Source organism: Hipposideros armiger, unplaced genomic scaffold (assembly GCF_001890085.2).
Source record: "Hipposideros armiger isolate ML-2016 unplaced genomic scaffold, ASM189008v1 scaffold_419, whole genome shotgun sequence".
Classification (NCBI taxonomy): Eukaryota; Metazoa; Chordata; class Mammalia; order Chiroptera; family Hipposideridae; genus Hipposideros; species Hipposideros armiger.
Genome location: NW_017731769.1, coordinates 839,894 through 861,534, shown reverse-complemented (window position 1 = coordinate 861,534; position 21,641 = coordinate 839,894). Strand labels below are relative to the sequence as shown.

The 21,641-nt window shown below is 55.6% G+C and overlaps 1 protein-coding gene across 7 annotated transcripts in view; it reads right to left on the bottom strand.

Moving 5' to 3' along the window:
* The window catches only part of ATP2B3 (ATPase plasma membrane Ca2+ transporting 3), a 70,412-nt gene extending 48,813 nt beyond the window's left edge, over positions 1-21,599 (bottom strand). For all 7 annotated transcript variants that reach the window (XM_019664298.1, XM_019664294.1, XM_019664296.1 and 4 more), the window contains exons 1-2: positions 21,355-21,599; positions 1,399-1,751 (exon numbers count right to left, since the gene is read on the bottom strand). In XM_019664298.1, coding sequence (XP_019519843.1) covers positions 1,399-1,606 — 208 coding nt within the window. In that variant the 5' untranslated portion in view covers positions 1,607-1,751; positions 21,355-21,599. The remainder of the gene's footprint in view (positions 1-1,398; positions 1,752-21,354) is intronic.
* Positions 21,600-21,641: the final 42 nt, after the last annotated feature.

Sequence of the window (21,641 nt, the reverse complement as noted above, 5' to 3'; positions counted from 1 at the left end):
ATTTTAAATATTTAACAAGGCCTGACAGGCAGAGGAAAAAGCTGCCAGCTAAGCCCATCTGCTTCCTTTTATCTGGGGGAGGCCAGAGCTCTTGTGGCTAAGTGGCCCCAAATTATGGGGGAGGGCAAGGAGGAGGGAAGGAGAGAGATCCTCTGGCCCTAAGCCAAACCATCTGCCCCCATGACACACCTTATCAGGCTGGGTTCCTTGAGAGTGCAAAGCAAGAGAAACCCAGGAAGCCCAGGGAAGGCCACCCACCTTGGAGCTCCCGATCTGGACAGGTGGGCACCCTCTCAGCCGGCCCTCAGGCCCACCTTCTCCTGAGTGGGCTATCTCTATTCCCTGCTCCAGCCCATGAGCCACCCGCAGACAGACAGGGCCAAGGAGCATGAGACAGGGGTGATGGCGGGGCCCTGGGTGGGTGAAGGTGTGACAGCTGAGACTGGAGCTATGAGATCAACCAGCCCTGGCCCAGAGAGGGCCTGGCACTGGACTGGGGCAATCCCAGCAGCCCTGCCAGGGAGGTGCCAGCTGGGCCAGAGAACACTCCAGCTCCTGGAATGTGGGGCCCAGCCTGGCTCCTGGTGGTCTTGGCCTCCCAGCAGACCTGGCAGGCAGGACTGGGGAGGCTGGTGCAGGGCAGGGCAGAGGTTTGCCTCCAGATCAGAGGGAAAGGGCCACAGGGCAGAGGCTGGGACCCAAGGTGGTAGTTTGGCTTATGTTCCTAGAATTCTCCAGAGGACGCTCCCCAGGCTCCCTAGAGGCTCCTTGCAGCAGATCTGCTCAGATCTACAATGCCTCAGGCTTGCGTCTCTTTGGGACAGCCTGCCACCAGTGTCGCCTCCCGTTGGCACTCTGAGCACCACCCTCTCCCTTGCCTCCTGCAACCCAAGCCCGCACGCTGCCCCCGTCCTCCTCGTCCCAATCCCTCTTGACACGGGACTGAGCACACAGGGCACCCAGAACACTCAGATGGGCCATGCTGCCTGCACTTGCTAACGCAGTGCTGTCTCTTCCCTTCCTCTTCTCTGTGGCTCAATTTCTATTTATTCCAAAGAAGAGATGCAAGCATGGAGCTCCTGATTATGGAGGTGCGGGTGCAGTGGTCAGGCCACAGCTTCCTGAGGACTGCAGGTTTCCCAGAGAATGACCTCCTCACCCCATGCAGACCATCTCCTGCTCAGGGGGAAATGGCCGCCTGGGGAGAGCATGGTCAGGGTCAAGAGTGCCTCTAGGAAGCTGCTGCTGTGGTGGTGCCACACAGCCCTTGACTGTGCCTGCCCTGGGGGTAGGGAACATCTTCAGGATGTCCCTCAATGGCCAGGAGTGTCAGATGGGATATGGCCCAGAGTCCCCTGTGCATATGTGGCCATGCTGGGGCTCTGTTGGCAGGCTTACCTTCTGTGGGTGAGGTCTTCAGCCTCCTGCAGAGCCCGCTGACGTCCCCATAGGCTTCCTGGACCTTCTGCAGTGCCTCGGCCCCTCGGAGCTCCATGAGGGAGCGTAGCTCAGCCAGCGTGCACCCAAAGCCGCCTGCATGGGGGGCATCCCGCTGCTGCTGGGGCTTGGGGTGGAACTCGATAGAACTGTTGGCCATGTCACCCATCCTTCCTGTTGCTCTGGGAGGAGAAGATGCTGAGCCTTCTCGCAGGTGCAGCCTCAGCTAGGAGCAGGTGGCCACCTGATGTCCCAGTGCCTGGGGGAGGTGTAGTAGAGGGGGTGGCAGTGGGGAAGTGGCCAAGTGCAGACACCTGGAGAGAAGATGAAAAAAAGCCAGGGGACACAGTGAGACAAAACTGAGGTTCACTCTTCTAGAACACTGCAAATGTGCACTTAGTCCAAGTCATGGCTCACTGAGTGCAAAATTCACCTCCCAGGCTGTGCCAGTGGCCCTTATGCCCTGTCAGGTCCACCTGCCAGGCCAGCCCCTAGTCCTGCCCACCATGAGCACCCAAGCCTGCAGGGCGGGAATTGATTAGTGACGGTCTTGCCCTGGCAAGGGTGGCTTAGCTGTGCCACTGTTCTCCCATGGCCGTGCCCCTCCTCCAGCTCCATCACCTCAGGCTCTTGCCTGATTAAGACTCGCCCTGTGAGGCCGGCATGCTATAAATCCTGGGCGGCTAGGCAGTCTTCTGGCTCGGCCTCTGCTGCTCAGAGCTCACAGTTTCAGGCCCGGTGCTGTGCAGGGGTCCAGGTAGCAGGCCAAGCCATGGACAGGGCCAGTTGGGCGCCAGGTCAGGGTGTCTCTGCTGCCCTGAGGGTACCTGGGGGTGGGGGCAAAAAAGGGAGGAGGCCCAGAGAAAGGGGGGGAGGGAGAGAGGGAAAGAAATAGAGCGGGAAGGAAGCAGGAGGAGGGAGGAGGAAGAAGAGAGAGAAGGGCGGATGGGATAAAGGGAGTGGAAGGGGAGGTGGGAGGAGAGGGCACACAGGAGAAAGGGGAAAGCAGCCACAGGTCACTGGTGACTTGACTTCTCTGTTGCCCTGCCCCACTATGCTGCTGCCACCCATTCCCCGCCCCACTGAGATCAGTCAGCTGACTCCTGAGCCACCCCACCTTCACTCCTCTGCACAGCATCATGAAGCTGTCATCCCTCTCACTGTCCCCACACCCCATCACCACTGTCCACACCTGCCCAACATACCTCTGCAGCCTGGGCTTCCCTGCCCCCAGCCTCCAACAGGGTCAGGCGGCACAGACTACGGGGGCCTGCTGGGCCTGCCGGTCCGGCCCCTAGCTTCTCCTGCTGTTCTTTCCCCACCTCTCCTTGCAGGCCTGCAGCCTGTGCATGAGTGGAAGCATCCCCAAGGCCGTGCGCTAAGCTCCTAGGACTGAACTGTACTCAGTGCACATGGCCTTGGCCTTCACACCAGCAGAGGCCTCCTGGCAACGTGGCTCAGTTGGGCCTGATCCCCCGCCTTTGGGGAGGCTCCTGGCTTAGAAGGATTTTCTTGAAGGCAAATTCAGCCACCAATCCAATTTCTGATCTAGAACTGCCCATGGAAACAATAACCCAGAGCCCAGTGGCCTGCTGCTCTCAGGAGAGCCCCCCTGCCTGTCACTCAGAGACCAGTGAATGCTGAATGCTGGGAGTAGGGATGAACCACGGCCATCAGGGGCCTCAGAACATGGTGGGGACCTCATTTCCTCTGGACGGACACTGGTCCCACACTGTCAGGAAAATGCGTGTGCACCTACAGCAGTCCTTGCCCGTGAGGTCTGGGAGGCAGAGAGGTGCCTCAGAAAACGGCCATCAGTGTTAACTCCCTAGACACCTTCCACAGGGAACCGCCTTCATTGCCAGAAGATGAGGGAACCAAGTGGCAGGCCCACAAATGCACTGTCTTCTCCCCACACACGCATCTCCCCACTGCCCACCCTTCCAGTTCACCATCTGACAAATCTTTACTGAGCATCTACCACTTGCCCGCACCGCGGCTAGAGGGGTGGACAGGACTGAATGGATTCCTGCGCTCTCCATCTGGCTGGGAGATGGGTATCAAGCAGGTCCCGCTGTTGAGAAACCATCAGAGCGGTGGGGACGTGGTTTCAGTTGGGGGCAGGGGCAGGGAAGGCCTCTCAGAAGGGGCGCATTTGAGAAAAGACCAGAACAAGGTGGAGGCGTGAGCCTTTCCTCTGGAGGGAAGAGTGTTCTGACATCAGGAAGAAGGCAGGTAATGGGACAGGTCAGTGGGGGAAGGGGGGTACAGATTCCACGGGGATACAATATCCATGGGGCTATGAGTGACATGGGCCACCACCGAGCAGAGGGCTACTGGGTGAGGACAGAAGCCAGGAGATGAGGGCAGGGGCTGCAGTCCAGTCGTTCTGCCTGACTGGGTAAGGGCTGGGGTAATGGGGGTGAGCCCTGAGCTCAGGGATGTGTGGGGCAGCAGAGCACCAGGACTTGAAGGAAGCAAAGCTTTCGTGGTGTGAGATGCAGGTTGGGCTCCTTCTGGGGTGATGTGTGAATGCACCCCACCCACCCAGGTGGGCACGGCAGGAATTACTCTCCCATTCACTTGTGCAAGAAACCAAGACAGCCAAGTGAAGTGGCAGAGCCATGAGGAAACCCAGGTCTCCTGCCTCTGACCACAGGCTTCCACGGGCCATTTCAAGAACTGCTGGAGACAGCAGTGACAGCTTTTGACTGTCACCTGCACTCCTCGGTCCTCTCCAGACAGCCCTGCCTGGTGCCTCCATCCCTGCCTTTGTCTCCACCAGTTTCCTTCCCCTCTCTGGAACTTTGTTTAGCCTGTTGGCTGCTGGAGGGGAGGGACAGGGTCAGGGTCTGGCTCATCTATGTAGAGAGCGGCTTCAGCCAGCATTGGGCCCACAAACCCCCATGTGAGTCAGCTTCCTGGGCTCATCTGTCTTCCGGACCCCAGGCGGGCAGGGCTGCTAGGAGAGGACCAACCAATGGGTCCTGTGAGTGCAGGGGCCAGGTGGTAGGGGCACCCAGCAGAAACATGAGTTAATTGTCCCTGAACAGAGTCCCCAGGACACACCAGCTCTCACAGTAGGTCTCCCTCCCAGGCTGACAGGAGTAGTGGGCACTCACCCCAGGCTCTGATGCCCTTGGCAAGCCCTTGTCAGGCAGGACACTGGCCTGCATTCCGGGACCTTCTGTACGAGGCCAGGGCCTCAGAGGCCAGCTGTGTGCCTGTATGGTCCCCACTGAGCCACCTAGGGACTCCATAGGGGCTCTTTCTAAAAGGGACGCAGATGGATGATTTTGTTCCTTTGGAAACTTTTATATTTTCGGCCTCTATACCCACTTGGAGAAGATTTGGTTGGAAGGTGCCTGGCTCCTGCCACAGGGCACTGGTGAGCCCCAGGGGGTGACAGAGTGCATGGTGCGTAGTTGGATGGGCTCATCCCAGTGGCTTGGCAGAAATGCCCATTCCTCAGGCCGGCAGCATAGCATCCCTACCCACCCCCACCAGGGCTCACCAAAGGCCAGCTCTCCTCTCCTCATGTTCCCTGCCCCTACCTCCCCCCCCCCCCCCCGCCACTCCCAGTGTGGCCCTGCCTTGGGTTAAGCAACAGCAGCCCAGACAGAGTTACGATGAGTCCTTGAGCTGCTCCTAACTGGTGAGCTGTCATTGCTGCGGCCAACTGAGCCCAAAGAGACTCATGATAAGGAGACTGGGTGGGGTACAAAGCAATTTTGCCCCTCACTACAGCCCCTTGGATGGTCCTGTGTCTCCCCTCACTGCAGTATTCTTTGGCACCCTGCCTGCAGCTGTGGCCTGATCCTTCTCCCTCATCCCCCACTAAGCAGGCCCCACGTGCAGTCTACCACCTAATAGGTCTCCTTTCAGTTGGGTGGCTTGTCAACCCCCTGCTCTGGGATACCACCTTCCCTGGTTCAGGTGTTGTCACTCTCTCTGCCTCTAAACTGCACAGGTTTCCAAAAAGCCACACCCTGTGTTTCAATACTCCCACTCCCCACTCCCCCTCAAGCAAAAGGCCACATTACTTCAAAGGACCTTCCATTTCCTTTCCTGTTCCAGCCTGTTCAGCCGTGCCCCACACTGGTCTGCTCACTGCACCGTTCATCCTGCTACAACGCACAGACTTGCCAGCTCTGAGCACTCCATGTGCCCTGCCCTGCACACCTTCTGTCCCATCTCCACCTGATGACATCTGATGAATTCGAGCAGTAATTCAGGTGGAACGTTCTACAGAAAGTGTCTGCCAAAATTGATTGCTGCTGAGTCTAGAATCCCATGACTGTTTCTATTTTGCTCTGCTTGTTATTGCAACTACCTGTGAGCATGTCTTTCCCGCTCTCAGGGTCGTAAGATCTTTGAGACATGTGGTTAATGACTTGGTGGGAAGTCCATTGTGTGGTCAACCCTGGGTGAGGATGGAAACCTGGGGAGGTGAGTGGGCATGGGGCCTGGCCATCCAAGGAGGAGCTGTGAGCTTTGGGAGGGGGAAATCACAGTCCTAGAGAACACAAGGGTGGGGTACAGGGATGAAGGGCAGCAGGGACGCCCACGACCCCCAGCAGGTGACCCACTGAGTGCTCCGCGGCCTTGCTCCAGTTCTGGGTTTCCTCGAGTCTAAAATTGTGCTTGTGCTAATCTTCCTCATCTTCATTAACTCCACAGGCCACAAGGTAGACAGGAGCCATCAGCTAAGTCATCTGTCTTGAGTGACTGTTGGCCACCATAGAGACCAAACAGCATATACTATCGTTTTCCTGGGTTCCCTGTAAGTCTGGGCAATGGCCTACCTCAGTCTGAACAAGGACAGCAGCTATCACTAAAATGGCCAAGAACAGAAGTGACCAGGCCTATCAGCTCTGCAGGCCTGACAGAGACGTTCTGGCCTGGGCTGGCTGCCTAGAACGGTTTGTAGACACCAAAAGGGCAGGGAATGTACCGTTTCTGTACCCTTTCATCTTTCAGACCTTAATTGGCTTAATTAAATTGAAAACCTCCACAGAGGGGGACTGGGACCTTCTGGCATTTGCTCCATTCTGGCACAAATTGGCCAGCATGGTGGGGTGGCAAGAACAGAGACCTGCGGTGGTTTCCCGGCCCACCTCACCCGCACTCTGTAACTTTCAACAGGCTGCTACCTCAGGGGATTGCCAGAGCACTGCAAGAGATCACCCAAGTTCAGGCCTGTCCCCCAACTGCCTTCTGGACATTTTCCTCCAACAAGGCCTGGATATCCTGATGTCTCCTGCCCCTAGGCCCAGTGGCTCATGTCCACCGGACTAGAAACCCAGGAATTCTCTCCTTCCGCCCCCCACCCCCCGCCACCTGGTCCTCCCTGGCTACCTGTATTCAGGCTGTTGGGGTTCTTCCAGCACTTCTGACTTAACTTGCCTGGATCTCCCACGTTGCCTCCTTGAAACCCTTCCCCCTGGCCCTGGAGCTTCCCAAACAGTGTGGTGTTGCCTCCGTTCTCAGGGTCCCCTCTCTTGGGACCCCCACCCCAGATGCTTCCCTCATTGTAACCTCACAAACACCCAGTGAGGTTCAATGTCAGACATCCTGGCTATGTCACAATGCCCAGAGCTCAGCCCCTCGGCTGCTAGGAGACAGGAGCCTTTTGCTTCCTCAGCTGTGTGTGGAGCTGCCCAGCCTCACCTTTACAGATGGGGCAAGGAATGGAGGACGGACTCCCACTGCTGTCCTCTAAGTCAGCGGTGGCACGCAATGCGTTAGAATACGCCCCATTCTCAATTGTGGAAACACAGTCCCATTGCAGCCCCTGTCCTTCACCAGTCTGCAGTTGCTGGGGTCGGAGTGGGCGTCTGTCCCCATGTTGATAGTGTGGCATTTGCTGCCTCCCCAGTGTAGATGGAGCCCAGCTGGCAGCACAAGCTAGAAGCCAGGCAGTTTCAGTTCCTGGTATCATTCCCAAGTCACTATGCGAGTCCAGCGGGCTGATGCCTGAGGAAAAAAAGGCTGGGTCCTGCCACCTGGGGGTTTCCACAGGTGATGCCATGCCTTGAGACAACCAAGGAGCATAACCCAGCACAGCCAAGTCCAAGGCCATCCGAGGCAGGGTCAGAGGGCAAGAGATGCACGCCTGAGGCGACGCCCCGCCCCGCAGGTGCCCTCCACTGCTGCTCTCCTTGAGGCACACTGCCCCACTGAGCAGGGGCTCACTTTCCAGAATGACCCATGGCTCAGCAATGTGACTCATTGTGGAGATTTCTTGAAATAATAGCCCCCTCCTCTCTTTCCCACCAGGCCCCTGGAACCAGGGCCAGGCCCCATAGAACCAAGAACAGGAGGCCCCACAGGCCAGCCAGGGCTTCCTGCACAGCTACTATATTGGTGGGGTTTGGTCAAGCCAGCTGGCAGCAGGTGGGGAGCAGGCAGAAGCCCTGGGGGAACCCCACTTGCCCTGCCCTCTTCTGGGACTGGTTTGATCCCGGCAGGTGAAGACAGTGGCCCAAGGTGCCCCTTTAACCCTTGACTTCCCATGACGCCCCCCTCCCCAGCCAGGCCCTAGCTCCCCTGCCAGGTTCCCTGGCCCCGCCCCTCTGCTTGACGCACCTTGGTGACCACCCAGTAAGGGAAAGGAGGGCTCCAAGGACGAGGCCTGCATTCAGTCAGGGAGGGAGGGAGGAAGCGGGGGAAGGAGCTGAGGCAGAGAACAGCCTCATTAATATTTCAGAGGCACCGTCACTGCAGCTCCTAGGCCCTCACAGCCCCACCACTTGTGCTAGTGGAGGGAGGAGGATGGGAAAAGAGAAGGAAATAAAACAGAGAAAACAGATTTAAAGGGACAGCCCCCCCCTCCGTTCCTTCCTCCTCCTTGTTCCTGGTACAATCTGTGCACACATCAAATGGCTCGCCCGGGGAGCAGCTTTGGGCAAAAACAATAACAGCAGAAAAGGGTCAATCACCACCATGGCACCCTCTCTCCAAACTCAAGCACATACCTTCCCGCTTCTACCTCTGCAGGGCTGCCCCTAGGGGAGGGCCTGTTATATTGTGACCAAGGCACCAGGGCCACCTCAGGAGCACACTGGGGGCCGCCAGCAAGGCCAAAGGTGGCTTCCCATCCAGAGCCCGGTCCAGACTCCAAGGACTGTCTTAGGGCAACAAAAAGACAGATGCACAGAGTCCAGGCTAATTAGAGTCCAGCCAAGCAGGATTCAGGAACCCAGAGAAAGCTAACAAGTCTAGATTCCTGGAGGTGGCAGGGGCCTGGGTTGGTGAAACTCTACAGTGCCTCTGGAGAACTGGTGGCTCAATGCTTTAGTCTAATCTAGAGCGGCAGACGCCAGACTTGGAGGGGTACTTTAAAAATGCTCGGTCCCAGCCGGAGCTTAACAGTCAGAAGCGGGGTGGCACCGAGACTCTGTGAAACCTCCCCCAGGGGATCCTGAGGCCCAGTAAGGTTTATACCACATATTTACCTGCCTTCAGAGGCTCCAGGAAGCGCCCAGAATTATCCAGTTAAGATAAGCCCCAACAGAGAATGTAAAATGGCACAGCCATTATGTAAAACAGTAAGGCAAGTTGCTCAAAAAATTAAACATATAATTATCATAGGGTCCAGCAATCCTAGTATACATATGTGTATCTACCCCAAAGAATGGAAGCAGTATCTCCGAGAGATTTCTGCACTCATGTTCATAGCAGCAGTATTCACAAAAGGTAAAAGGTGGAAGCAACCCAAGTGTCCATCAACAGAGGAATGGATGAACAAAATGTGGTCTATCCATACAGTGGAATATTACTCAGCCTTAAAAAGGAAGGAAATTCTGACACACACTACAACATGGATGAACTTTAAGGACATTATGTTAAGTGAAAGAAGCCAGTCACGAAAGGGTAAATAGTGTATAATACCACTTGTATGAGATCCTTAGAGTGTGCAAATTCATGGGAACAGAAAGTAGAAGGCTATTTGCCTGGGGCTGGGAGAGGGAGATGGGAAGTTAGTGTTTAATGGGGACAGAGTTTCAGTTTCGGATGATGGAAAGTTCTGAAGCTGGATGGTGGTAATGGTTGCACAATAGTGTGAATGCACTTAATGCTGCTGAACTGTATACTTAAAATGGTTTAGATGGTAAATTCTATGCTATGTGTATTTTACTGCAATTCAAAAACCAAACTGTCCCCACCAGTCCAGAAGTAACCTCCCATGATGCCCTGGGCTGCACAGTGATGGCAGGAGTCCCACTGCCTCAACCGCCGAGCAACTGATGATTCTGCCCATGTGGATTTTAACTTTCAGGAGCATCCCCTACCCAAAATGGAAACCTAAGCAGACCATTCCATATGTGTCTTACCCCACCCTTCAGTCTCAGTGAACTTTGACACCACCCACATCATGCCTCAGCTGGCTGGTTGCCTATTAGGTGGCAGAGAAGCTGATGAGCTGAGAGGCGGGGCTTGCTGGTGGCCATTGCCAGCACTCGTCCCTCCTCGCTGGTAGAAGTGTGGCCTTCCCTAACCTCTCTCTCTCTCTCTCTCTCTCTCTCTCTCTCTCATTGCTGCTGGTATGCATTCCCTCAGAGGCGCTGACCCCACCATGTCCTCAGAAGGCACCAGAAGGGATGGCTGGAACAATTGGTGTAGGCCTAGCCTCCAGATTGAAGGTTCCACTAATACAATATGGCTTTAGGAGACTCTAACAAACCGTTAGGACAGCGGTTCTCAACCTGTGGGTCGCGACCCCTTTGGGGGTCGAACGACCCTTTCACAGGGGTCGCCGGGTACTCGTATGTGGGCGTTTCTGCACGTGGACCTGGAGACGGATAGAGGAGCGGTGTCTCGGTTCCTAAGACCATCGAAAATATGTGTTTTCCGATGGTCTTAGGCGACCCCTGTGCAAGGTTGAGAACCGCTGCCTTAGGAGGTTGTGGCAGAGACTTGCTAGACATTACCCAATTTCTATTTCCTTCTTCCTATGTTGTATTTTAATGTTTAGCTAGGTGTCTTGTCATCCAGCTAATGACTATATTCCCCTTACTCTGGTGTGTAACTACCTATGATCATGTGCCTATGTCCTGGCCAATGAGATTTGAGCAAAAGGACAGGACACACCTTACTCATGGACAGCACTAGGGGTTCTCAGCATATGGGAAAAAAGAGGGATAAGGACAACTTCAGGGTTGTGTCCTTAAAGGGAAGGAATGTGATCTCGCCTGCCAGCTGGAATGCTGATGTAAAGATAGGAGCAGAAGCAGCTATCTTACTCTACCTGGCACACTGCATGTTGGGGATAACAATGCCATCAAACCAGCCCGGGGCCCTAGTGGTCATACCAGCACTAGGTTGCCTACATAGACTTTTATGTGTGAAAGAAATAAATTTCTCTCTTGTCTATGCCTCCATTAAGCTGGGTCTCCATTAAAGGGGTCAAGCCCGTCTTCTAGGCAATTCAGGTGTGTGGGGAGGAAGCCAGCCTCTGACACCAGGTACCATGCCTGCCTTCACTCAGCACCCAAAGCCAGCCCTGGCTCTAGGAGAGCCAGGAGGCCTCCCCGAAGTCTCCATGACCTACCAAACCCTCATACTTGCGTGGACTCCCTGGGACATGTGATTATCCAGAGCTCTCACCTGTGCCATTTGACATTGCCCTAGAAGTTCTAGCCAAAGCAGGAGGAGACAGAGCCATGAGAGTACTGAAGAGAGAGAGACAGAACGGCAATCTGCTCATAGGCACTGCCAAGCACCTGGGCTGTGTGGAGCACTCTTCTCCACGCTTTGGTGGAATGACACATTCCCGCAGCGCTGTTAGCCTTTAAAGCGGAAGACTGATTACCCCCACTTTACAGCTGAAGCTGCTGAGGCACAGAGAGGTTAAACAGCTCACTCAAGAGGCCATGGGCTCTTTTCTGTTTTTGTTGCTTTGTTTTTAACAACTGTACTTTGCATACATGAAGAAAAAAAAAAAAGCTCACTCAAGGTCATACAGCCAGCAAGGAGCAGAGGCCAATGTGAACTCAGGTGGTCCGGCTCCAGAGATTTTGACATTGTTCTTCTGCCAAGTGACGGCCCAGAAAACCCCAGAAAAGCAACAAACACATGATTAAAACCAATTAAGAGTTCAACAAAGTGACGAGACAGGAAATCTGTCCCTGTAAACTTCAGGGCTTGGGGGTGCAGGCACTGGAGTCAGGCCTGGATGTGTGAGGCGGCATAAGTTACTCAACCTCTCTGGATCTCCACTTTTGAATCTGGGAAATGGGTCCCGGTTCCTTCTGCTGGAGTTGGTGTGAGCTCCTGGGACAGGGGTGCCACCACACACATATACCTAGGACTGTCCCCAGGGGGCCCACTTCCCTGGAAGATTTCTTCTCCAGGAACATGAGAGATGGGAATGCTTATCGAGTCAGTCTGGCTGCTGTGCCCGCCCACCCTCAGCCTTCCCTGAAACCCTGAGCTCTCTCTGAGCCCATCTGGACCCCAGAATTCATAGGTCAGGACCAGGCTCCACCAGTGAGGCCAGAACATTCCGCTTGGCCAGGGGCTGACCCCATATGCCTCTCGCATGCTTCCCTGTTGCTGGGGCCATCCTCAAGCTGGCCTGGCCCTGAATCCCTCCTGCAGAGCTGTGGGCACTTCGAGGACAACTGGCTCCCCAGGATGCTTCTGGAAGCCCACACTCTCACATGGTGGCCCTCACAGCAGCTGGTGCCCCTGGATCCCAGAGGGAAGTTGGAAGCCCCTTTCTGGCTAGAGCCTTGAAGTGTCATTAAGGGGCTCATGACTCTACCCTGGGGTGGAGCAGTCATTTGTTTCCTGCCAGCGAAGGCAAGAGAGCTAGAAAAGGAGAGCTGGAGAGAGCTGGAGAGAGCAGGAGAGCGAGAAGCGATGGGCAGGAAGCATAATGACACTAATTATCCAATTACAGCAGCTGTGGCCGAGAGCACTGCATTGCAGCAGGGAGCTGGAGCCAGCTGCCCCCTTCCCACACTCACAGTCTGGCCTACTCTGGCCCACGCCCCTCCTGCTTTAGTCTGTGAGCAGTTGGCGGGCAGTGAGGTCCCAGGCCTGCCCAGCAGAGCGTGGCCTGGCCTGTGGTTTCTGGAGTGGCGGGGTAGGAGAGACTCAGAAATGCCATGGCTGGCCTCTGGGGAATGCCTCCAGCCTGCAAAGGGCAGAGAACACACATCACATCTGGGGCCTGGGAGATAGTGGGTCCCGCACTTCAGGTCTTCATAGCCAGAGAACACATGGACAGAATAAGGGTACCCAGTCCCAATCCTCCCCCCAAGTCTCCCCAGCTCTGTCCATGGTACCAGGCTGCCTGCCCTGCCAGCTTCTGATCCCCAAAGCCCGCTCCAAGCCACCAGAAGCAGCCAAGGCCTAAAAAGGTAATTTAGGAAGCGACAGCTGGCGGCCCCAGGACACTGCAGCACCAGGGGCGACTAGATAAGGAGACTGCCAGGGCACACATGTGTCCTCCTGGGGACAGACTCCATGGGGGCCCCATGGTGGGTCTTGGTGGGGAAAGGATCTGGTTTCTGGAAACAGGCTGAAGCCTTTGGGAAGACAGGCTTAAGGGGACACACTGAGTCAAGCTCAGGGGCCAAGAGGACTGTCAGGGGAGACCCACTTCTCTGTGGCCAATAAAAGAGTCTGGAAGGCCCCAAATGGAGATGTATGGCGGGCTAACCTGGGCTCGACCCAGGGGTCTCTGATTGTGGGCAAGGTAGGCCTCCTTGGACCTTGGAGAACCTAGCTTGGCTGGAGGTTAGAGCCAACTCAACATGGAGAAAGAGCTGATGAGGACTGTCACCATACAGGGACCCTGGGCACAAGCCCCTCTGAGCACTTAGAAAAGACCTTGGCCTTGGGCAAGGATGCTGGTAGGAGCAGAGAAGATGCACGCAGGCTAAAGATGGGAGTTGAGTCTAGCTGGCCTTCTGTGACCCAGACAAAAAGAACTAGCACACCAAAGCATTCATGCCACCTTTCCTGGCCAACAACGGAGGGACACCTACTGCCAAATGCACTGACAGAGGAGAGAGTGGCCAACAGTGCCATCCCAGAAGATACCCTGGAAGTTGTGGCCCAGGGAAGGGCATCTGCAAGGCTTCTAGCCCCCACTCCAGCATCCTTACTAACCCCAACAGGCAGCAACGTCAGGACCTGAAAGTCAGCAAGGCCCTGGCTGCCATCTGAATCACATAGACAGGGCCCTGCTGCGGCCTGAAAGGCTAGTTCTGACAGAGAACTCCAGCACAAAATCCCAGAAGCGTCTCCAGCAAAGCCCCTGAGAGGGCACACCACAAAGCTCCCGCAGGCCCTGGGGTCCCAAGAGGGAGTGGGGGGGGCGTGCAGAGGCAGGAAGGCTCCTCTCATGTCAGGACACCTCAATGACAACAACATGGGGTCTGAGTTCACCCCTCAGCGTGTACCCCACCGAAGTCCCTGACCCCTCTGTCCATGGCCAGATGCCACTGAGGCCAGGTGCCAGGAAGGGGGTGGTGGATGGTGGGGGAGAAGATGGGGGGAGCGGGGCTGACTGGGTTGGTACAGCCAGGGAATTCTCCCCCCGCAAGCTCACCCCTGTGCTCCTCCCCTGGAGGCGAGCCTGATGGGGGAGACTGGGGGGCCTGGCACCACCTTTCATGAGAGGGCTGCCTCCCGCCACCACACAGGCTTCTCTGGGAGACACCAGGGCCATCAAGCCATGGTAGAGAGCAGGTGGGGAGAGGGGCGCCCAGGATGGGCTTGTGCCTGCGCCCCTTCCTCCTGTCCTACTGCAGGCACTGGGACACATCAGGTGGGAGCCTCCGTCTGACTGCAGGGGCCACCCACTTCCACTCAGGGACTCCAGCAGCCCGAGGAGCCCAGACCACCAGGCCCTGGGCCCCGTGCATCCCTCCCAGGCCCGTGGCTCCAAACCCAGGCAGGACCTTTCACCCCAGGTTCTTCCAGGAAGAACAGAGCTGAGGTCTGTGGTGGTGGTAGTGGTGGTGAGGGGTGTCAGCGAAGGTTCCCGGGGTCTGCTGTGGCAGGTAGAGGCCCAGATGCAGCCCCAGAAGCAGGCACCGTTCCCCACACTGGGCACAGGGGCACCGAGCACTTTCAGCCAGGCTGGTCCACTGTGGAGATGGGCCCTCCCTGCGAGGTTGCTGCCCACGCCACCATCCTGGCCTGTGCAAGCGATCAGGTGGACGGTGGCTCAGCAGAGAGCTCGCTGCCCTACGGGCCTCCACCCCGGTTCAGGGTTTGCGTCAAAACATGGGCGTGCAGGGTGCCCAGTGTTGGGAAAGTCCAGGGACTGCTGATGTTCCCAGGCCAGGCGAAGAAAGGTGACCGCGGTGGCTCTTTTGAATGTGCCTTCCTTCAGGCCAAGCCAGAGAGAGACATGCCTTCCAAAGGGAAGCGGAAAGAGCAAAGCCCCGTCTTCTGCGTCCCCAGCAGCCAGAATGGAGCCGGCCAACAGTGACTCTGCGTCTCCCTGTCCTTTCCTCGGTTGCCAGCTTTGTTTTCCTGTTTCTTATTCAGGAGGGTCTGGTGATCCTGGGCCGTCTGGCCACCCTCATCTGTGGGCCTTTGCTTCTGATCACGATCTCCTGCCCACTCCCGCCTCCCTGCGTATCTACGGAAGAAAAGCCCGCAGTGTCTGTGGAGAGACAGACGCCACAGAGTCCGTAAGGAAGCACCCACTGCTCCGAACTCTAAAGAGGTCCAGAGGCTGTGTGGTCCGATGCTTGATTTAGGGGGAGAGAGGAAGGGGACTTGCCAAATGGTTCTAAAGTTCAACGGACAAAGGGCAAAGGAGTTTTGTTTTGCTTTAAGATTACTGAGCTGGGACCTGCAGGTCAGGTATTAAAAGACATAAGATTTGAGAAATAAACACACATTACCAGTGTTAGAGCCCACAGACGGGCCCATGGAATGGGGACAGCCCAGAAATAGGCCCGCCCCAGTACACATCAGAAACTGTGCTGAAGGAGTCATCACACACTAGCCAAGGGACAAATGATCTGATAGAAGGAATGGGGACAAAGTAACTAGGGGAAACGATGTACCTTTGATCCTCACCTCATACTTTTCCTTAAGACAAATTTCTTTTGGATTAAACAGGGTTTGCTGAAAATGGCCCGAGGGCCAAATCTGGCAGCCAAAGGTTCTTGTGAATAAAGTTTTATTGGCACACAGCCACACCCATTCTTTTCCGTCCTGTCTGCATTTGTGCTTCCATGCAATGTTGAGTAGTCGGGACAGAGATTGTGTGGCACGCAAAGTGGAAAATATTTACTATCTGATCCTTTGCAGAAAAAGTTTACCGGCCCCAGGATTAAAGAGTTAAAAACATGTTAAAAATACAAACACACACACGCACGCGCACGCACGCGCGCACACACACACACACACACACACATGCAGTCACACATGAATAGTTCCCAGATTTCTGTAAGAGATTTTGTAATTTAGAAGTGATGGAAGAAATCACAAAAAATTGTGAGACAGAAAGTGTTTTACCTATTGCATGAAAAAATAAAAAGGCACAGAAAAAAGAAGTTTCAAAAATTACTTGCAACAAGCATGCAAAATTGTCACTGCCTTTCATGTATAAAGTTTATTCAAACCCACAAGAGAAACACGAAGACCTCAATAAATAAGGGTGGGGAACAGACAAATCACTAAAAAAAAAAGACATACAATTAATAAACATGTGGGGAAATGTTCACTTTTACGCGCACTTAAAGAAACAGAAACTAAAGCAGATATTTTGGACCAAGATATTTATAACATGTTGTTTGATTGTGATACACTGGCAAAGTTGTGGTGGGCCAGGCCTTGGGACACGCTGCAAAGCCCTTCTGGAGAACAATTTGGCAGAACTTCTGTCTGTGCACTCTCCTTGGGATAGGACGTGCATTAACCCACCAAGGTGCTCAGCAGAGCCCCATGTATGAGAGCGAAACGAATCCGACTGCATGGATTTCCACAAATAGCCAAATAATTAAGCGAATTACACTCTCTTGAGAGAATATTATTCATCCATTAAAAATTGTAATTACAGCCCTGAGGACTGCCCTGATACATCCTGGGTGCTTGATAAATAGCTGTTGAATGAGTGAATGAGCATTTGTAGTTCCTTCTTTGCATCATTCAAGTTCTTCCTTTATTTTTGCAATAAGCACTTACTGCTTTCATAATCTTAAAAAATTTAAACTATATCCATTTTGAAAAAAAATTCATTTAGGAAAGGATTATATTAATAAAGAAAATGCTTATGTGAAGTAAAAAATAGATTACACAATTATGCCCATGGTATAATTACAGTAATGTGAAAATAAATAGTCCATGCAAAGAAAACAGAGTGGAAACGAGTCCAATAAAATGGAAGCACTGGCTTGCATTTGGATAATAGAATAGGGGGCTTCCTATGTCTTCTACTTCTCTGTGTTTCATGAATTTTTTATAAAGAGCATACATGTTAGCAGCATTATTTTTAAATGGAAAGAAAGAAATGTTATTTTTTAAAAATCCAGAGCCGCCCAGTTGCCACCAGCATGCCTCTGTGAGACAGCCTGAGCACAAGGCAGAGGCCTCATCAGAGTGGAACAGGCCAGATCCGGGTTTGCCCCAAGCTGGAGCGCCAGGTCATTGGAATCAGTGTGCTGCTGGACCAGGCCAGGCATCCCCACCTCGTGGTGGGCTGCCCTGTCCTCCTTCCCCCATGTGTGTGGAGGCACTTGGGCCAGCCTTGGCAAGTACGGCAAAGGCCCCCAGATACTCCAGGGGGCAGGCCAGCTGCCCTGAGGCATCCACACCTGCTTGACCCACTCCCTTTCAAGGGGCCATGGGGGAGTAGGCATGAGAGTGGCCTCAGGGTCTGTGTGAGGACTTGGGTCTGCATTGGCTGTGATGGAAATGTTCTCTAGCTGCACTGTCTGATACAGTAGCCATCTTGAAATGTGGCTAGTTTGACTGAGGAACTGAATTCTAAACTTTACTTCAATTACCACTTGTGGTCACTGGCTACTGCATCCGACTGTGAAGCTCTAGAAAGTGCCTCGGAACTGTGGCTGTAGGAAAGAACTTCCCATTTGAATAAAAAGGTTCCCTTTTACTAAGGGACCCAAGTACAGAACACAGAATCAGGCTCAGAACCCCTTTAAATAAAGCACTCCCTAAAGACACTGACCATAGCATCCCCTTTGCGTAACTCTGATTTGGACCCAAATCTCTAGAAACCTCATGTGCCCCGAGTCCCCTGCCAGCTCTCGAGGTGGGACGCAGGACAAATCCCCAGTCCTTTCCTCCCACTTCATCCTATGGCTCTGGTTTGGGTTCTGTCATCTACTCAGCCATGTGACCTTGGCCTCATCCCCTTCCCAACCTTGGGCAGTCCAAGATGCCTGGCCTTCGCTCCTGCATCTGAGAGCCTCTTTCCCTCCGTTCTGGTGACGTGTGGGCTCAGATCCTGCTCTCCAGGCGGCACTCCCAGGCCCACTTCCAGCACCTCCCACCCAACAGAAGGTGCACAGGCAGGGGAGGGCTTTCCAGCCGGGCGCCACTCGGCCTGGCTTCTGCCAGCTCAGCCAGGGCTAGGAAGAGAGGAACAGTGAGGAATTGGGGCCCCAGCTAAAGAAGTGGCCTTCTGGGAAATGACAGGGGGCAAGGTAAAGACATCTGCACATTCCAAGTCTCTGCCTGCCATGCCCAGCAAAGTCACAGCCAGAGCCCAGCACCTGGGCCCATCTCAGAGATGGCACTGGTGAGGCTCCGGAGCAGCGAGCCCTCAGTTAGATTTAAGCGTCTGCCTTTGGTGCCACAGCCCAGGTCCCATTTACACACACTGAGACTGCCCCTTCGTAGAGGTGCACTGGAGGGGCCATGCAGAAGACTTACTGAACTGCAAATTGTTCCCCAACTTGCTTCAGATTGATATAAATCCATGGTTTGTCCATTTTTCTCAGTGGATAGATAGAGGGCACAGGTTGCTCAGCTTCTGAACTTCAGGGTCTTCTCAGGCCTGGAAGTGTCCTCGACAATCGGATCACATGTGCAACACTCCATTCTGCTGAGTTCAGCACAGACTTCTAGAGACTGTGGAGCTAGTGGCTACATGCACAGACCAGACTCAGTAGCCTGATGGCCTGCCTTCCAATCCTGGTTTTACCATCCACTGGCTGTGTGACCTTGGGCAAGTTGCCTAACCTCTCTGGGCCTCAGTCTCCTCATATGGAAAACGGGGATGGTAACAGCCCTTGCTACATTTGGTTGTTGTGTCAGTGAAGTGAAGGGATGTCTGTGAAGCACTGAGAACCATGTCTGGCACAAGATGACTGCCATTATTATTATCACTGTCATTACCGACATTATTTGATGTGCTAATAACCTCTGATAGAGACAGCAGCCATCAGTTAAATACACACACCCTCAGTTTAAAATCGGAAGGGAGTGCAATGGGCATAGCCCACAAATGTGCTGACAACTCACTTTGTAAGGTGGGAGGAAGCTGGCTTCGCTGGCTTCAAGAGTCCCAGCTGAAGGTCAGCTCTCAAAGCCCCCAGGGGCCCAGAGCACTCTCATCTTGTCCACCAGGAAGGCAAGAGAGGCGTGGGGGAGGGGCTTAAGCTGACCCCAGAACCCTTCGGCAGCCTTCCTGATCTGGGAGAAGATGTTCTGGGATGGAGAGAGCTCACTGACTCACTGCCTGGGCCTCTCCCCGCTTGCTCGCAAATGATTCAACCTCCAAAGCTCCAGCTGGGAATCCTGAAATGTCAGCGGAGTCCACGGATGCCCACCCCCCACCTTCTCCAGGCCTGGAGCAGGGAAGGGACTTGGCCAAGGTCACAAAACCATCAGTCCCAGAGGTGGCAGTCCCAGAGGTGGCAGCAAACCCAGGAGCTCCCCCAAGCCTTCTTTGGCCCTCAGGGGCCTGTTGCAGCACCTCTGCACCTATGGTTATAGCTCTCTCCCCAGCCCCAGCGCTCATAGCTTGGGGCTTCCTTCCCCATAAGACTGGCTCTCCTTCTGGCTCCACACAAAGCCCCCTCCCACGCCACCCTAGTGCCATCTGCCTGCGTCACCCCCCCACATGTCTGTGCCAGAGCCGCCTGCCCCTTTGCTCAAACCACCTGGCAGTGCTGGGCATGAACCAGGTTGATCTGATCAAGACTAGCTGTGTCCTTGGCCCTCTTTCTCCTCGAGGCTAGCATCAGGGACAATCAATAGCCTGGGACCGCAACTGCCCAGCCTCTTCCAACACCCTCGGACCCTCTGCCAGGTTCCAGCTGAGGCATGGCAGGGACCCAGGCAGGCCCCAGCCCTCCCCCCTGCGGGCTAGCTCAGGCTGGGGTTCCCCCTGCCCAGGTCTGCATCCCGTCTCCTCTCTCATGAGCCCTGTGGCCTTGGTTTCCCCAGCTGTGAAAGGGGGAGATGAAAACAGCGGCCCGCACTTGGCATTGATGGTGAGACTCAGCTGAAGGGTCTAGGAACCAGCCTAGAGCCGTGCCTGGACCTGGGAGACATTCTCCCTGCCAGGCCCATGGGAATGGCCCCAGCCATCCACCCATCCTGTCAATGCAGGGCCAAGTCCCATCCCCTCTCGGGACCTCAATTTTCTCATCTGCAAAATGGGGGAAAAACCCGGGCCTTGCCTCCCTCATGGGGTGATTCTGCAGATTCAGTGAAGTCAAGGTCATGAATGTGCCACATGGAAACCTGTGCTCACTCTGAGCCACGCCTGTGGTGGGCACTTGAGCTGCTGGCACAGATTAGGACCCAGTCCCTGCCCTAAGATGCTCACAAACCAGTTGGTGAGGACACAGCAGGGGTGAGGGCACGGAGCTAGTGGGCAAACGAGTGGGATGCCTGCCAGGCTGGCACCCAAGTCCTTGCAAGGAACCAGGGGAGACTGGGATGGCCTGGGTCAGGCTGGAATCAACCCTGCAGTTGTCAGGGACCCACTTTTGATTGAGTCCCCATGGCTTCATCTTTGAAAAATCAAGTGGCCCCACTCCCCCCCGCCCCAGGAGTGTCAAGTGACTAGTTGAGGGATGCTGGCCCTGTCCTGACCCTTGAGGAAGCTTTTCCCCACTCTCTCTCAACCCCCTCACCTGGCCCTCATCCAGGGCGCGCCAATGTCCCCTCCAGGCCCCCACCTTGCCTGCCACCGACTCTCAGCTGGCCTGGCCGCTAAGCCCCGCAAGACCAGCATTAAGAAAGAGACCAGGTCCTAGAGAGAGAATTGGATGGCTGTCCAAGGGGGAGATCCAGGGCTCCCTCCTCTGGGAGATGCCGCCCCAGCGCATCAAATTCCAGAATCCTAAACCCTGGAGAAAACTGAGGTCCTGACAGGAAAAGCCTTCTGGCCAAGGTCACACAGGTGAGGAGGGGGAGGACAGCTGTGCATGGAGGGATGGAGAAGGAGTTACCCAAGTGTGGCAGGGATGGCTTGCTATTGGCACTGCCCATGCTAGCGGCAGGGTCGGCTGGGCGTCTGTGTGGGCGTGCGGGGACAGTGTGGGAACGTGTGAGGGTTTCTCAGACCGTGTGTTGGGGAGAATGACAGCGTGAGGACACGGGAGAGAGGGTACAGAGAGGCTCTGGAGGTGCGTGCGCCGGCCAGCTTGGCCCAGGCCCCGCGCCCCGGCTGTGCCCTCCCGGGACCCCGCCCGCAGCCCCCGGAGGCATTTTCCCCTAGACGCAGATGCGCGTGCGCGTGGGATGCGGGGCACAGGGTGCTGGGTGCGGGGCGCTGCCCGCCGGTTTGGGCCCCGGGGTGACGCGCGGCCGCGGCGCCGCAAGGACACGCAGGCCCGGCGCGGGGTGCAGGTGCCGCAGGCGGGGACCCGCGTTCCCCCGCCTGACAGCCTTGCCACCTGCCGGGCCTCTCGCCCCGCCCGCGCCCACCCCGGCAGCGCCCGCGCGCCCCGGGGCACCACTTACCCGGTCATGGGCACGGCCGCTATCGCGGCCTCGGCTCCGGCGGGCGCTGTCACTGCGGGCGGGCGCCCGGCGGGCAACGATCCGCTCCAAGGACGGAAAGGCCCCGGCACAGGGCAGCCTGGCCGGTGGCGCGGGCGCGACCCTCTGCAGCGGGCGAGGGTTGCGGCCGAATGCTCCCCACGCTCCGCACCGGCGGCAGCGGGCGACGCGGCGCGCTCAGCTCCAGCCGCAGCTCTGAGCGCGGAGGGAGGGAGGAAGGAGGGAGGGGAGGAGGGATTGGGTGAGGA